At 36.3% G+C, this 15082-nt stretch overlaps 1 protein-coding gene across 4 annotated transcripts in view; it reads left to right on the forward strand.

Annotated features, from left to right (window-relative positions):
• LOC129470464 (myosin-8) overlaps nucleotides 1-15082 on the forward strand; it is a 32592-nt gene that overhangs the window by 6590 nt on the left and 10920 nt on the right. The window contains exons 8-24 of one of the 4 annotated variants that reach the window (XM_055258319.2): nucleotides 7-99; nucleotides 222-285; nucleotides 913-1011; nucleotides 1094-1197; nucleotides 1349-1487; nucleotides 2661-2779; nucleotides 2870-3019; nucleotides 4450-4620; nucleotides 5821-6130; nucleotides 6245-6312; nucleotides 8424-8511; nucleotides 8596-8713; nucleotides 9006-9129; nucleotides 9226-9362; nucleotides 10805-11060; nucleotides 14549-14791; nucleotides 14883-15059. In XM_055258319.2, coding sequence (XP_055114294.2) covers nucleotides 7-99; nucleotides 222-285; nucleotides 913-1011; nucleotides 1094-1197; nucleotides 1349-1487; nucleotides 2661-2779; nucleotides 2870-3019; nucleotides 4450-4620; nucleotides 5821-6130; nucleotides 6245-6312; nucleotides 8424-8511; nucleotides 8596-8713; nucleotides 9006-9129; nucleotides 9226-9362; nucleotides 10805-11060; nucleotides 14549-14791; nucleotides 14883-15059 — 2460 coding nt within the window. Of the gene's footprint in view, nucleotides 1-6; nucleotides 100-221; nucleotides 286-912; nucleotides 1012-1093; nucleotides 1198-1348; nucleotides 1488-2660; nucleotides 2780-2869; nucleotides 3020-4449; nucleotides 4621-5820; nucleotides 6142-6236; nucleotides 6313-8423; nucleotides 8512-8595; nucleotides 8714-9005; nucleotides 9130-9225; nucleotides 9363-10804; nucleotides 11061-14548; nucleotides 14792-14882; nucleotides 15060-15082 lie in introns of all 4 variants that reach the window. The other 3 variants (XM_063629438.1, XM_055258320.2, XM_055258321.2) reach the window with 3 other exon arrangements.

Raw genomic sequence — 15082 nt, forward strand, 5'->3', positions numbered from 1 at the left:
TTGCAGGGGACTCTGGAAGATCAAATCATCAGCGCCAATCCCCTACTGGAGGCCTTTGGCAATGCCAAAACCGTGAGGAATGACAACTCCTCTCGCTTTGTGAGTCTCTTGGTCACAAAGGGGTCTACTCAACCCCTAACTTCCAGAGTAGCCATGTCTGAATTATTATTTCAGTTGCATCTCTGTGTTTCAGTTTTCTAATACTAAATATTCTTTTCAAGGGTAAATTCATTAGAATCCACTTTGGTACTACGGGGAAGCTGGCATCTGCTGATATAGAAACATGTGAGTAACAGGACCATTGAAAATCAAAACAGAGACAAGTGATTTCATTTGCAGGGATATTTTGCCACCCTTGCTGTGCATGAAGCCTGTTAAAAGGGTAGTCTGCTGCCAGTACTGCCTGTAAGCTAATGCTAGGCTTACCCATAATCCACTGAGTGCTCCCTTTATCTCAATCTCAGACTTGATGGTTCTGTAACACATCCTAGAGAAATTCCTGCCTCAGAAGCAACTATGGTTTTTTTCCAGGACAAAAACTGGGCTACCTATGGGTTTCCAATACATCTCTGTGGTTTGCTCCTGATCTGAGTTTTGGTAGATGTTTCCAAGGTAGCCCGTCACCACAGAGTGAATCCTAGGTGATCCAAAAAAGGAGGGGATACTAGGGATCAACTAAAATACAGAGGTCATGGATCCTTCATGTGAAAAATATATTTGTCCTAGAGCAGGTATGCTTCAGTTGCTGCTCTTAGACAGTGAGAATCACTGTCCATCTGCAATTGGTCATCAAGTTGAAATCTCATTGGAGCCAAATGTAATGCCCCAAATTTGACCAAAGACGTGAGGTTCATTTACTATCTCAGAAGCATTGATACTTTTTTCTAACTCAGTATCTATTTCCCTCTCCAGATCTTTTAGAAAAGTCCAGAGTTACTTTCCAGCTAAAGGCAGAAAGAAGCTATCATATTTTTTATCAGATCACTTCCAATAAGAAGCCAGATCTAATTGGTAAGAACTTAAAGTCATACATGGAAGTTTTTTTATTAACAATGTCTAATGTAAAATGTATGCCCTGAATTCTGTGACCCAGAAATGCTCCTGATCACCACCAACCCATACGACTATGCCTTCATCAGTCAGGGGGAGATCACAGTTCCCAGTATTGATGACCAAGAAGAGTTGATGGCCACTGATGTAAGTCAAACACACAAATTCAAAAAATCCATTACGTATGGAAATGACAACAGCAACCTACTGTAGGTGTGGTTACCTTAGGATGTGTATAAATTCTCTTATAAGTTAGTCTCTTCAGCCCTAACCTTTGTCCTCTCATTTCTCCTGGTAGAGTGCCATTGACATCCTGGGCTTCACTCCTGAAGAGAAAGTGTCCATCTATAAACTCACAGGGGCTGTGATGCATTATGGGAACATGAAATTCAAGCAAAAGCAGCGTGAGGAGCAAGCTGAGCCAGATGGCACAGAAGGTACCAAATGAAACTTTATCTGGGTTTAATGAGAGAATGTAGCAAAAAAAAAAAAAAAAATCCTATTTTACACTCACATCTCCTTTGTGGCTGGGCTTGTGACTTGTGAAGGGCATATACACTTTTACACACACTGCATGCTTTCCTCACCCCCTCCCTTCCTTACATCTCCATGTCTCCATCATTTCCATCCAGCCCAAATAAGTCACAAACAAACCCCAGTAGCCACTTATAAGCACAAACTATGAGATAGAATGAGGTATAATAGTGCTCTTGGTTGGCCTTGGCAATGAAGGTGGGTATATGAGATAACTGTAGACTGCTCTATTTCAGCACTAGATAGGAAGACCCTAGGAACTGACAGCAGAGAATCTGCCCAAATACAGGGATGGGGAGAAAGATACCCCTAGAGTCATCTGCAAGCATGTGTGTATTGTCTGTATATAAATCTATAGACAATATAGGCAGCAAGTAAGATTTAAAAAAAGGAATTGAGAAAAAAGATCATATATTCTACGTACGAAAAGAACACGCAATATACAGAATCTACCACAGAAAGATAGTTATTCCTCCTTAAAGCCTTTCCTGACCACCTCGAATTGACATTTTTTCTTCTTCCTCTAAACATTTCATCAGTTACTGGTGTACCTGACATGTGGCATTTATTTACATTATAGTCACCACAGAATTTTAGAAAGGGACTCTGTAGGAATCACCCAGTAAAATTTAATCTCCACATTTTTAGATAAAGAAATTAATCCAGCAAGGTTTAATAGGGAGGTGAAAAACTAAGATAAGAATCAAAATATTCTGACTTTTACCCTCTCTAACAGTGAATATTTATCTTATCCTTCCAACGACACCTAATGTGTCTTAAAAACAAGGACTATGGCTTTTACTCATAAAAAACTGCAAGACAGCAATAAATACTACATATGTTTACGGCTGATGAAAAATTTCTTAAAAACTACTTGTAATAAATCACTAAAGGTCAGTATAACCAACTATTTACTGGCAACCACATGGTCTAAGGTTAGAGAACCTCATTTGGCCTTTTATAGAATTATTTAAGCTTTTTATTTAAATAATAAATTGAATTGGAGAAAAATGGAAAGATTAGGTAAAAGAAGATATCCTTCATGAAATAACATGTCCTGAACTGTGTCTCTGCAGTCGCTGACAAGGCGGCCTATCTCCAGAGTCTGAACTCTGCAGACCTACTCAAAGCCCTCTGCTACCCTAGGGTCAAGGTTGGCAATGAGTATGTCACCAAAGGCCAGACAGTGCAGCAGGTAAGTGCATGACCTCAATGAATCACACACATCTCAGGCCTTCATGGCATGTCTTTAACAACACCAACAAACATTACTCTATCTGTGAAGGTGTACAATGCAGTGGGTGCTCTGGCCAAAGCTGTCTACGAGAAGATGTTCCTGTGGATGGTCACCCGCATCAACCAGCAGCTGGACACCAAGCAGCCCAGGCAGTACTTCATCGGGGTCTTGGACATTGCTGGCTTTGAAATATTTGATGTGAGTTATCTTAACAAGAATTAAGAAGGAGGCAATTGTGGGCTTTGATATATTAGGTATTATCATTATTCATCCACATTTATAGTGTCCATATTACTTGCTCCAACACTGCACCTAGAACAAAGGTTATCTCCAAAATAGGAGGTAACATAATGTACTACTAATAATAGCTAACACTCACTGGGCCAGCAGTGTACACTAGGGACTTCAAAATGTTACCTAATTTAATCTTCAAAACAACCCAAGGAGTAGCTAATATTCCCTCAACTTATATAGAAGAAACTGAGATGCAGGGAAATCAAAACACTAGCTAAAGATCCCACAGGTGCGTAAGACAAATCCAGGACGGCAACCCAGATCTACAGCATTTGATCCATACACAAGGCTTCTTCATAGAGAAGAAAAGGCCCAAAGGTAGAAGCCTAGAGACAGATGATAGTCTGTCTCTCCTCTTCCAGATTCATCTTACATAAACTATTTTACCTCCAGGGCATCAGTTCATCATCTATAAAATAAAAGAGCAAATTATTACAAAGACTCTTTTGGATCTTCAACTGCAATACTATATCAGGTCCCTGCTTTCACATACCTGACAAGGGGGATTTGCTAAATGTCTGATATAAAGAGAGGAGAAATTACCCTAATGATTTCACTTTATACATCAAGACCTTTATATTAAAGGTCTTAAGATCAGCTTTCCTTAATAATATAACAGCCAAAGGTGAAAATGTGAACTTTATTTTGAACTGGAGAGTGGGAGTGGTGAAAGAACTGAGGCTTTCCAATCAACTCCTTTCCCTTTTACCTTTGAATCGAAACCATAACACAGGACCATGGTTGAACTTTTAAAGTATATTCTTGCCCATGCAATCTTAGAGGAGAAAAGGTAAATTCTACCAGAACTCTTGTTCTAACATTGATATCTGGGACCCTCAACAATGCCTGGAATTCGTGAGAAAGGCTCGTGTGAATAATGTTTTTTTTTTTTTTTTTTTTTTTTGAGACAGGGTCTCGCCCAGCTGCCCAGGCTGGAGTGCAGTGGTGCGATCTCGGCTCACTGCAACCTCCACCTCCAGGGTTCAAGCAATTTTCCTGCCTCAGCCTCCCGAGTAGCTGGGACCATAGATGCATGCCACCACACCCAGCTAATTTTTTGTATTTTCAGTAGAGACAGGGTTTCACCATGTTGGCCAGGATGGTCTCAATCTCTTGACCTCGTGATCCACCCACCCCGGCCTCCCAAAGTGCTGGGATTACAGGTGTGAGCCACTGCGCCCGGCCAATGATCATTTTTTGAAGGGACAACAGTTAGTTTTAATTGTATCTCATTACTACATTCCACATTTTTTCAATAAAAGAATTTTTTCAGTAATGAATTTTACTACTATAAAAACTCATTTGATGTTGGAAATCTCTATTATTTTGTGTAGTTTAACAGCCTGGAGCAGCTGTGCATCAACTTCACCAACGAGAAACTGCAACAGTTTTTCAACCACCACATGTTCGTCCTGGAGCAGGAGGAGTACAAGAAGGAAGGCATCGAGTGGACGTTCATTGACTTTGGGATGGACCTGGCTGCCTGCATCGAGCTCATTGAGAAGGTCGGTTTGGTTTCCAAAGAAGGGCAGACTGTGAGGATCACTTTCCAGAAATCTTAAGCAATTCTAGAAAGTATTGCCGTAATCTCACATGGTTTGTGATCTGAACAAATTGGAAAATTACTATTTAGAAATTACTTCCTCTTTTTAACTTTTACATAAGAAAGATCTGACAGTGTTTACTTTTACTCTATTCTAACCATTCTTATTCTGATACTGGATCAAATCCAACTTTAACACAGCACTGAAAACTCTATGTGAGATGTTCTGCTTTACTACAACTACTATCCTCATTAGTTCTTGATCTATTTCCATTATGATCCATGATGTCCACAATAAAAATATTTTTCTATATAAAAATTAATGCACACATCACACAGTGCTTTCATAAAAGCTAATCTGTTCAAATTCAAGAAGTCAAACTGCATATGCTACTTCATAATCTATTTTATTTATTTATTTATTTATTTATTTATTTATTTATTTATTGAGACAGGGCCTCACTCTGTAGCCCCGGCTGAAGTGCAATGGTACAATCACAGCTCACTGAAGCCTCAACCTCGAGGCTCAAGCGATCCTCTCACCTCAGCCTCCCGAGTAGCTGGGACCAAAGGCATGTGCCACTATGCTTGGCTAATTTTTGTATTCTTTGTAGAGATGGTGTTTTGCCATGTTGCCCAAGCTGGTCTTGAACTCCTGAGTTCAAGTGATCCTCCTGTCTTGGCCTCCCAAAGTGTTGGGATTACAGGCGTGAGCCACTGTGCTCGGCCTATAATCTATTTTAAAGAAATTAAATACCCAAAATATCTTAAATAAAATTTGGTTGTTTATACTGGTTAATTACTGCATAGAGTCAACATCATAAGCCAGTAAGCTCTTTTCATAGCGAAGAAAAACTCTGACAATAGATTTATTCACTGAATAGGGAAAAAGTGTGATAATACATAACATTTTAACATGCGGTGTTGAGGAAGTTTGTATCCAGCTATTCTTTTAATTGAAAGTAATGCTACAGATTGAATGTGAGAAGAACAGTGGAAAAGTCATTCTAGTGATAACAAGGGACTTCTTCGAGCTGTGACCCTGGTTTATTTCATACATATATTTAATTGGGGTGCTCATAATTCAATCAAATGACAGCCATCGTGTCTCTATCTTTTGAGAGAAGTTAGGTTGACACCAATGTTACTTTTCTGAATTCAGCCACTGGGCATCTTCTCCATCCTGGAAGAGGAGTGCATGTTCCCTAAGGCAACGGACACCTCCTTCAAGAACAAGCTGTATGACCAGCACCTGGGCAAGTCTGCCAACTTCCAGAAGCCCAAGGTGGTCAAAGGCAAGGCTGAAGCCCACTTCTCTCTGATTCACTATGCTGGCACTGTGGACTACAACATTACTGGCTGGCTGGACAAAAATAAGGACCCCCTGAATGACACTGTGGTTGGGCTGTACCAGAAGTCTGCAATGAAGACTCTAGCCAGTCTCTTTTCCACATATGCTAGTGCTGAAGCAGGTACTTTCTGTGTCCTTAATCTAAATTAAATCCATTTTCACATAATATTATAATACATGTTCATATAAGCCTCTGGTATTCTATTCTTATTGATGGGTTTTCTTTTTACTTCAGACAGCAGCGCGAAGAAAGTTGCTAAGAAAAAGGGCTCTTCTTTCCAGACTGTGTCTGCCCTTTTCAGGGTAAAGTACAAATTTAATTTGAAATATCTACTCAGTTTCTATGAATTATCATAATTAAGGATTTAGAAAAAATTATGAGTCAATAAAATGTTAATAGGAATCACTTCAAATATCAGCTCTCGTCAGAGTATAGCCAAAGAAATACTACTCCTGTAGGAACGGATGCTTTACCCATTATTCCTTATTATGATTATCTAATGTATTCAGGATTGCCAAAATGTCCTTAGAAACTTTCTCATTATATAATGAGGCTGATTTCTAAAGAAGTATAGCTAAACTTCAAAGCTGTCCCTGTGGAAGGCCATATTCTTATTCCACTTTGAATGTTGCCCTTTGAAAATGTTCCTGAGTTCCTCTTTGAGAATGAGCCTCAGATACACTCTTTATGACATCTTTTACCAAAACATATCTTTGTCCTCTGAGGTGAATTTAATTTTTCATTACAGCTGAAAATCATCTAAAGCCAAGCCCAGTGATTTAAATGGATCATTAAGATACAAAATATCTCTTGAGATTAAAGAATAATAATTTCACTACAAAGTAATGTGATTTTCCTATGTCACTTAGAAACTGGTTCTTATATATGGACTAATAATGACTTTTTAATCGAAATGTGTATGGCTAAGTCTCATTCCTCATAAAACTAAAATACAGACATGACATACAACCTATGATCTAAACAAGAAAACTACTCTTGTTCTTTTTCTTTCTCACAACCAATTTGCATTATCTTACCAAACAGACTTTTGTTTTGTCAACTTGTTTTCAAAATTAGGAACTCATATTACTTATTTTCTTCATTTCCTAATGGTTAACTGAGATGTGGAGAAAAAAATCTGCCTTCTTGGCCGGGCGCGGTGGCTCACGCCTGTAATCCCAGCACTTTGGGAGGCCGAGGCGGGCAGATCACAAGGTCAGGAATTCAACACCAGCCTGGCCAATACGGTGAAACCCCATCTTTACTAAAAATACAAAAATTAGCTGGGCGTAGCAGTGCGCACCTGTAGTCCCAGCTACTCGGGAGGCTGAGGCAGAAGAATCACTTGTACCCAGGAGGCAGAGGTTGCAGTGGACCGAGATTGCACCACTGTACTCCAGCCTGGGCAACAGAGCAAGATTCTGTCAAAAAAAAAAAAAAAAATCTGCCTTCTTAAGAGTATATCTAGTCTCGGGTACCCAACACCCACCAACCCAAGGTTATATAGTTTCATAATTTTATTTTATTTTTATTTTTTTTTAATTTTTTTTTCGAGACAGGGTCTTGCTCTGTCACCCAGGCCGTAGTGCAGTGACACGATCTCAGCTCACTGCAAACTCCGCCTCCCGAGTTCAAGTAATTCTCCTGCCTCAGCCTCCCGAGTAGCTGGTATTACAGGCACCTGTCACCACACCTGGCTAATTTTTGTATTTTTAGTGGAGATGGGGTTTCACTATGTTGCCCAGGCTGGTCTCGAACTCCTGACCTCGTGATCTGCCCGCTTTGGCCTCCGAAGGTGCTGGGATTACAGGTGTGAGCCACCATGCCTGGCCAGTTTCACAATTTTAGATTCTTCAAAAACCAAAACAAAACAAGAGGTTAAGAGGTCCCAGGGAATATTACACTCAAGGAAGGAAAGGCAAAAGTTAGGACAATTGCTAACTTAGGTTACCACTGTAAACTGCTACTGTGAAAATTATTAGCACTGAGAGAGATGAAAGAGACCTCACAAACAATCTCAACTATTCTCAGATAATGCCCAGAGAAACAAAAGGGATTTTATACAGTCAGGCAGTTCATTAGTGGCATAGCAAAGCCATCATGTTTTGTCTTGTGATTCTCGGTTGAGAACCCTTCCTAGTACATCACAAGGTTACTGAATTGCAATTTGTTTATAAGACAGATCCCTCGTGTTACAAAGGAGTACCCTGGAGATGTGCATTCCTTCCAAGCACTTTGGCCTTTTTGTTATTTGGCAGGCTAGAACTCTTGAGACCCTCAAAATACAGAGCAATTGAAGCCTCATAGATGCATGCCTAGTAGTTAAAGGATTGTCTAGGTTCATTCCACATAATTACAAAAAACAACCTGAAATAGAACTTTTTCATCAAGTCCTTTCTGTCTGGTTTTCTAGGAAAATTTAAATAAATTGATGACAAATCTGAGGAGCACACACCCTCACTTCGTACGGTGTATCATTCCCAATGAAACCAAAACTCCTGGTAAGACACAGAGAGTGAGATAATCAAACAGGCACAGGTTTGAAAATTAAATGCCCAGTAATAAGTACTGCTCTATATTTTTAGGGGCAATGGAACATGAACTTGTGTTGCACCAGCTGAGGTGTAATGGTGTGCTGGAAGGCATCCGCATCTGTAGGAAAGGATTCCCAAGCAGAATCTTATATGGTGATTTCAAACAAAGGTCAGTCTTCTTTGTTGTATTTCATTAACACTGTGAATTAGTATATATTAAAAAATTAAGAAGTCGAATAATATAGCCTTGTGGTAGTAGGATAATACAACAGTTTAGAAGGATAACAGGAAGCAGGCATGCAACAGAAAATCATATTGTTTTACCATCTGTCCTTAAATGGCAGTTGGATTTTCTACTTTTATTTCTACTCTCAGATGTTTGTTGATATTTCTTTTTGGTGTCATTTTGTTGGCATGTGGTCACATTTTCCTAACCATTCTTTCTTTCTTTAACTGAGCAGATACAAGGTTTTAAATGCAAGTGCTATTCCAGAGGGACAGTTCATTGACAGCAAGAAGGCTTCTGAGAAACTTCTTGCATCTATTGATATTGATCATACTCAATATAAATTTGGACATACCAAGGTATATCATTATTTATTTACACCTGATCCAAGTACCTTCTGCCATTTCTGCATCTCCTGCAGTATGGAGATGATTTGTGACTCTCTCTTTCTCCAGGTTTTCTTCAAAGCTGGACTTCTGGGTCTTCTGGAAGAAATGAGAGATGAAAAATTAGCCCAAATTATAACAAGAACACAAGCTGTCTGTAGGGGATTCCTAATGAGGGTAGAATATCAGAAGATGTTGCAAAGGAGGTAACAATCATTCAGAATATCAGAATTATAAGGTCCCTTAAGGACTATCAATCAGTCTTCTTCATTCATTAATTCTTTCATTTGGTGGCTAATAGTTCCTCTCACCCAATTCAGAACTCACTCCTACAACACAGCCACCTTTGCTTCAGCTCTCACACTTGGATTCCCTTCAAAACTTCTCTCCTACCTCCAGTCATCTCACATACAGCCACAGGAATAGTTTGCAGTAAGCAGTATTTTCATCAAGCCAGTTTCTTGCTTGCCTGTCAAAGCCCTCTCTATTCCCCACCTCATCTATCATTTCCAACCACACAGCCTTTTCCAGCCAGGCTAAACAATTTGCTTATCTACTATTCTCTCATTTGCTTATCTTCTTATCTCATCTCTCCCCTCATCCTAATTTATCTATTTACCAATTTAAAACTTTAATTTCCCCTTTCTGTAACTAATCTCACCCAGTTTATCTACCCAACACTACTGCATTCCCTCTACTTACACACACACTGTGCATTCATTTTCCTCATCTGTAATCATTTAGGCCTGCACTGGAAGTGTTCCTGAGTCTTTCCCATGTGTGAACGTTATGGTTTGTGTCAAGGTATCTGCTTTCACACAGTTATAAGTCTTAAAAACTGGACCTATAGAGAGAGAATTTCCATTTTAACAAGCTTGAAGAAACATACACATTGCTACAAGGTAGTCAAACCTAGCCAGTCTATGGCTATAGTTTGCAGTAGGGGTACCTTTTATTACTATTTTTCACTTTATTTCAATAAAATAAATTTTAGAGCTCAACAGATGCTGAATGCCTTGCAAATATTAACAATCCAATTAATCAGTTAAGACTGAGGCACTTGAAAGAATTTGAGATAAGCCAGTGTATTATCTGAAGAAGCTAGCAAAAAAAGTTTATAGAGTGGATAATTCAGTGTTGTTCAAAATAAGAGGAGCAACTTCAAGGAAGAGATGACAAATCATTCGCTCAGTTTAGGTGGGCCATTCAGAAGGCAACCTATGTCATTTCAGTTCTCATCCATATGCCCACAGACAGGCAGCACAATCAACATGCAATCGCCATGCCCACTCTCAAATCACTAATACTGTCATATGTCAAATGGTATGTGCTGATCATACATTCGAAATATTCACCCCTAAAGTCACTCTCTTTGCTAGTTTGATAGGGATTGAGAACACAGAAGATCTGTTCAATATGAACAGTACTCATATTAGCAAAGTGGTTATACTGAGGGCTACTGACCATGAGTGTGAGCGCGAGAATGTGTGTTCACGTGTGTGTGTGTAAAGCCTGAACATAATATATAGAGAATGTGACATATTTATTTGTGAGGGGCATTCATTAAAAGGGAAATTTGTGTGTGATAAGTAACAATAACATTGGCTCTAACGGATCAGTCTACACTGATATTTTCACGTCATCGCAGAGAAGCACTTTTCTGCATCCAGTATAATGTCCGTGCCTTCATGAACGTCAAGCACTGGCCCTGGATGAAACTCTTTTTCAAGATTAAGCCCCTCCTCAAGAGTGCAGAGACTGAGAAAGAGATGGCCACCATGAAGGAAGAATTCCAGAAAACCAAAGATGAACTCGCCAAGTCAGAGGCAAAAAGGAAGGAGCTAGAGGAAAAAATGGTCACTCTCTTAAAAGAGAAAAATGACCTGCAACTCCAGGTTCAATCTGTGAGTACTCCATATTCTGAATGCACCATGTTACGGAAGCTTTTTTGAAACACACATATACTTTGGATTTACAAATGATCTCTACTTGAAAAAAAATCTCAAGTTGCTGTTTTTAATACCTCATTTATCTTTTAATATTCTATGGGGAAGAAAAGGCACAATTATTTCCAAGTTACAATGGGAAAAGGAAAGATTGAAGAATTTGTTTAAATAATATCACAAAATTTAACAGCCATGAAGGAAGTAGCTTAAAGCCAATCCCCCAAGTCTCAGTCAAATATTTTACCCCTTTGCCTGGGCACTTTAGCCCAGCATTGAAAGTATAGCCCTATTTCCTAAATGCAAGTCTATGAGATTGTATTTAAATTCAAACTTATTTCTTTCTGTATCTCCTTTCCCAAGCCCCAAGATTTAGCTCAATAAATCTATCTGTATTTAATGGAACTGAACTACTAGCATGTCAGGCAGAGCAATGTGTCCTCCTGATTCTTCCTCTGATACAAATCTCTAGTTCCTAGCATCTGTTTATTGGTGCATGAAGGAGGGGCAGTGGGGTGGGGAGTAGGTTTGGCATGAGCACTTTGTCAAAGGTAACCTCCCATTTCCTTGGTTCAACAAACCTAACAGTATCATAAACTAACCTGTGAAAAGGATAGTTTTCCTACCTTTTTTAGCAACTTTCAATTTTTCCTTCTAATACCTTCATTTATATGAAGGTTACATTTTTCCAAAAGCACAGGACCGTAGCCTCCCTATCTTACCATCTTTTCACAGTTATCATTAGTCAGTGAGTAAATATGTATTGAGTGTATCACTATTAAAAATAAATACATTAAGCAGTAAAGCTCAAAAAAAGAAAAAAGAAAAGAATCCTCCAATAAGTTCCCATTATATTCCATTTAAATGTTTCTTAAACTCAAGAACAAAACAAACACTGGGAAGTTAAAAAATATTCCCCAGGCCAAGGTAACCTAATAAATTAGACTGGATTGATTTTTATTTGAATCCTTTCATTAGTCACTTATAAAAACTTTATTGAGCTATACAGTTTCTGAGAATTACATTTTCTCATATATTCTAAAATTCATTTTGATAATTATGGGGGGAGGGGAGAGGGCCACAAATGGAATGGACAAAGCAAATGTGGCATAACTTAGCAACTGGTGAATCTAGGTTCATAACATATCACTGTTCATTCTATTTTTTTTTCCTAACTTGACATACGGGTTTGAACATTTTCAAAATTTCAGGGGCTCAAAATAGACTTTCCACATTAACCAGATTTAAAAGGGAATAGGAAAACAAAAGCAAACAAAAGCGCAAAAGCAGAAAGGACTAAGAACAGTTCATCGATCTTTCCTTAACTAGAACTGTCCTGGGCAGAAGAACCTCTAGCCTAGTCAATGGTACAACTCTCTGAAAATTATGTTGCAGTTTAGGCCTACTGCCCATGTTGTGTATAAAAATAAAACAATGAAACCACAAAACTTAAAGAACATTTTTGTTACACTGGGGAAATCTGAATACAGACTGTATATTAGATAATATTATTGTATCATGATAATATTTCCATTTGTAATAACAGTATTGTAGTTATATAGGAGAATGTTCATGTTCTTAGGAGAGAAATGCTAAAATGTGATAGCTGCCATTTACTTTCAAATGATTTAGGAGAGTGTGTGTGTGTGTGTGTGCGCGCGCACATGTGCATATATATGTGTCTGTGTGTGTTTAGAGAGAGAAAAAAACAGTAAAATGTTAAAAATACGAGGATTTAGGTAAATGGCATATGGCAATTTATTGTATTATTCATACAGCCATTTGGTAAGTTTAACAGTTTTCAAAATAAAAGTTGGGGTAAAAGTTCCAAAAAATAAAATTCATCTTAAGACTAATGGGTAATTCTTTAAATAGAGATGTAAATTTTGAACAATTATAGCACTGTATGAACTATCAGGAAGGTTTTAGTGTATTAAAAAATATGACATGGAAAGGTATTTAAGTTATTTTTCTTCTTTTTCTTTTTTCAATACAGCCTAGCAATTAGTGGTTTGAGGGGGATGGGGAATGATCAAAACCAAAACTAACCAATTTAGCTAAATCAAACTCTTTAAATATTACAGCTGAAAAGCTCTTGGCAATCATTTATTCCAACCCCCTTTATATATATATATATATTATATATATATATTATATATAAAATATATATATAAAATATATATATAATATATATAATATATATATTATATATATAAAATATATACATTAGATATATATAAAATATATATCTAATATATATTATATTATATATCATATATTATACATATTATATATTATATTATATAATTACAGATATTATATACAATATTATATATTATAATATATTATATATTATATAATTAGATATTATATACAATATAATATATATTATAATATTATATATTATATATTATATAACTAATATATAATATTATATATAATATATAATATTATATTTAATATATATTTAATATATATTATATTATATATAATATATTATATTTTTCTATATAATATATATAATATATAATATATTATATAAATATATTATATATTATATGAATATATATATCAATTATATAATATATATCATATATTATATATCATGTATTATAATATTTAATATATTATATAATATAATATATTATATATTATATATGTATAATTATATATATTTATATTATATGTATATATGTATTATATATGTACTATATATTATATATAATACATACATGTATATATTAATATATTATATATTATATATAGTATATACTATACATAATATATAGTATATATTATATAAGATATAAAGTTTATATAGTATATATAGTATATATTATATATAGTATATGATATATAGTATATATAGTATATATTATATATAGTATATGATATATAGTATATAGTATACATTATATATAGTATATGATATATGGTGTATATAGTATATATTATATATAGTATATGATATAGTATTATATGTAGTATATATTATATATAACATAATATATAGTGTATATTATATATAAAGTATAATATATATTTTATATTATATATATTTTATTTTATATATATATATATATACAGTTGAGAATAAAAGGAATAAAGCAATTTGCCCAAAGTCATACATATGCAAGCAATATTGGGACAAGAACCCAGGCTTCCTTTTGCCCTATTTAGAGGTCTTTCCACTCTGCTACAAATTATTTTTTAAATAGTCAATAGGTCCAATCTAATAACTTTGCAAACCAGTTTGCTTCTAAAGCTATAGTCCCACTTCCAATAAGCTGCATTTCTCCAGACCATGTAATAACGTTCGATTAAATTAAATTTATATTCATACTGAAAAATTAAACAGAATTCAATAAAACATTATTATTTTTGTGCAAAAAAAAAAAAGTTTCAAAATAACTAACAGACTCTAAGTATCTGAATGAATCTCTCCATAGGAAGCAGATAGCTTGGCTGATGCAGAGGAAAGGTGTGAGCAACTGATTAAAAACAAAATCCAACTTGAGGCCAAAATCAAAGAGGTGACTGAAAGAGCTGAGGAGGAGGAAGAGATCAATGCTGAGCTGACAGCCAAGAAGAGGAAACTGGAGGATGAATGTTCAGAGCTCAAGAAAGACATTGATGACCTTGAGCTGACACTTGCTAAGGTTGAGAAGGAGAAACATGCCACAGAGAACAAGGTATCAGTCATATTCTACAATACTGTATAGAGGTTCTGCCACCAACTAAATTGCTTTACAGGAGAAATAATCTCTTTCTTAACCTTTGTAGGTGAAAAATCTTACAGAAGAGATGGCAGGCCTGGATGAAACCATTGCAAAACTGTCCAAGGAGAAGAAGGCTCTCCAAGAGACCCACCAGCAGACCCTGGATGACCTGCAGGCAGAGGAGGACAAAGTAAACATACTGACCAAAGCTAAAACCAAGCTAGAACAGCAAGTGGATGATGTAAGCACATTTTAAATATCCCT

This window comes from Symphalangus syndactylus, chromosome 20, assembly GCF_028878055.3.
Source record: "Symphalangus syndactylus isolate Jambi chromosome 20, NHGRI_mSymSyn1-v2.1_pri, whole genome shotgun sequence".
Lineage (NCBI taxonomy): Eukaryota > Metazoa > Chordata > Mammalia > Primates > Hylobatidae > Symphalangus > Symphalangus syndactylus.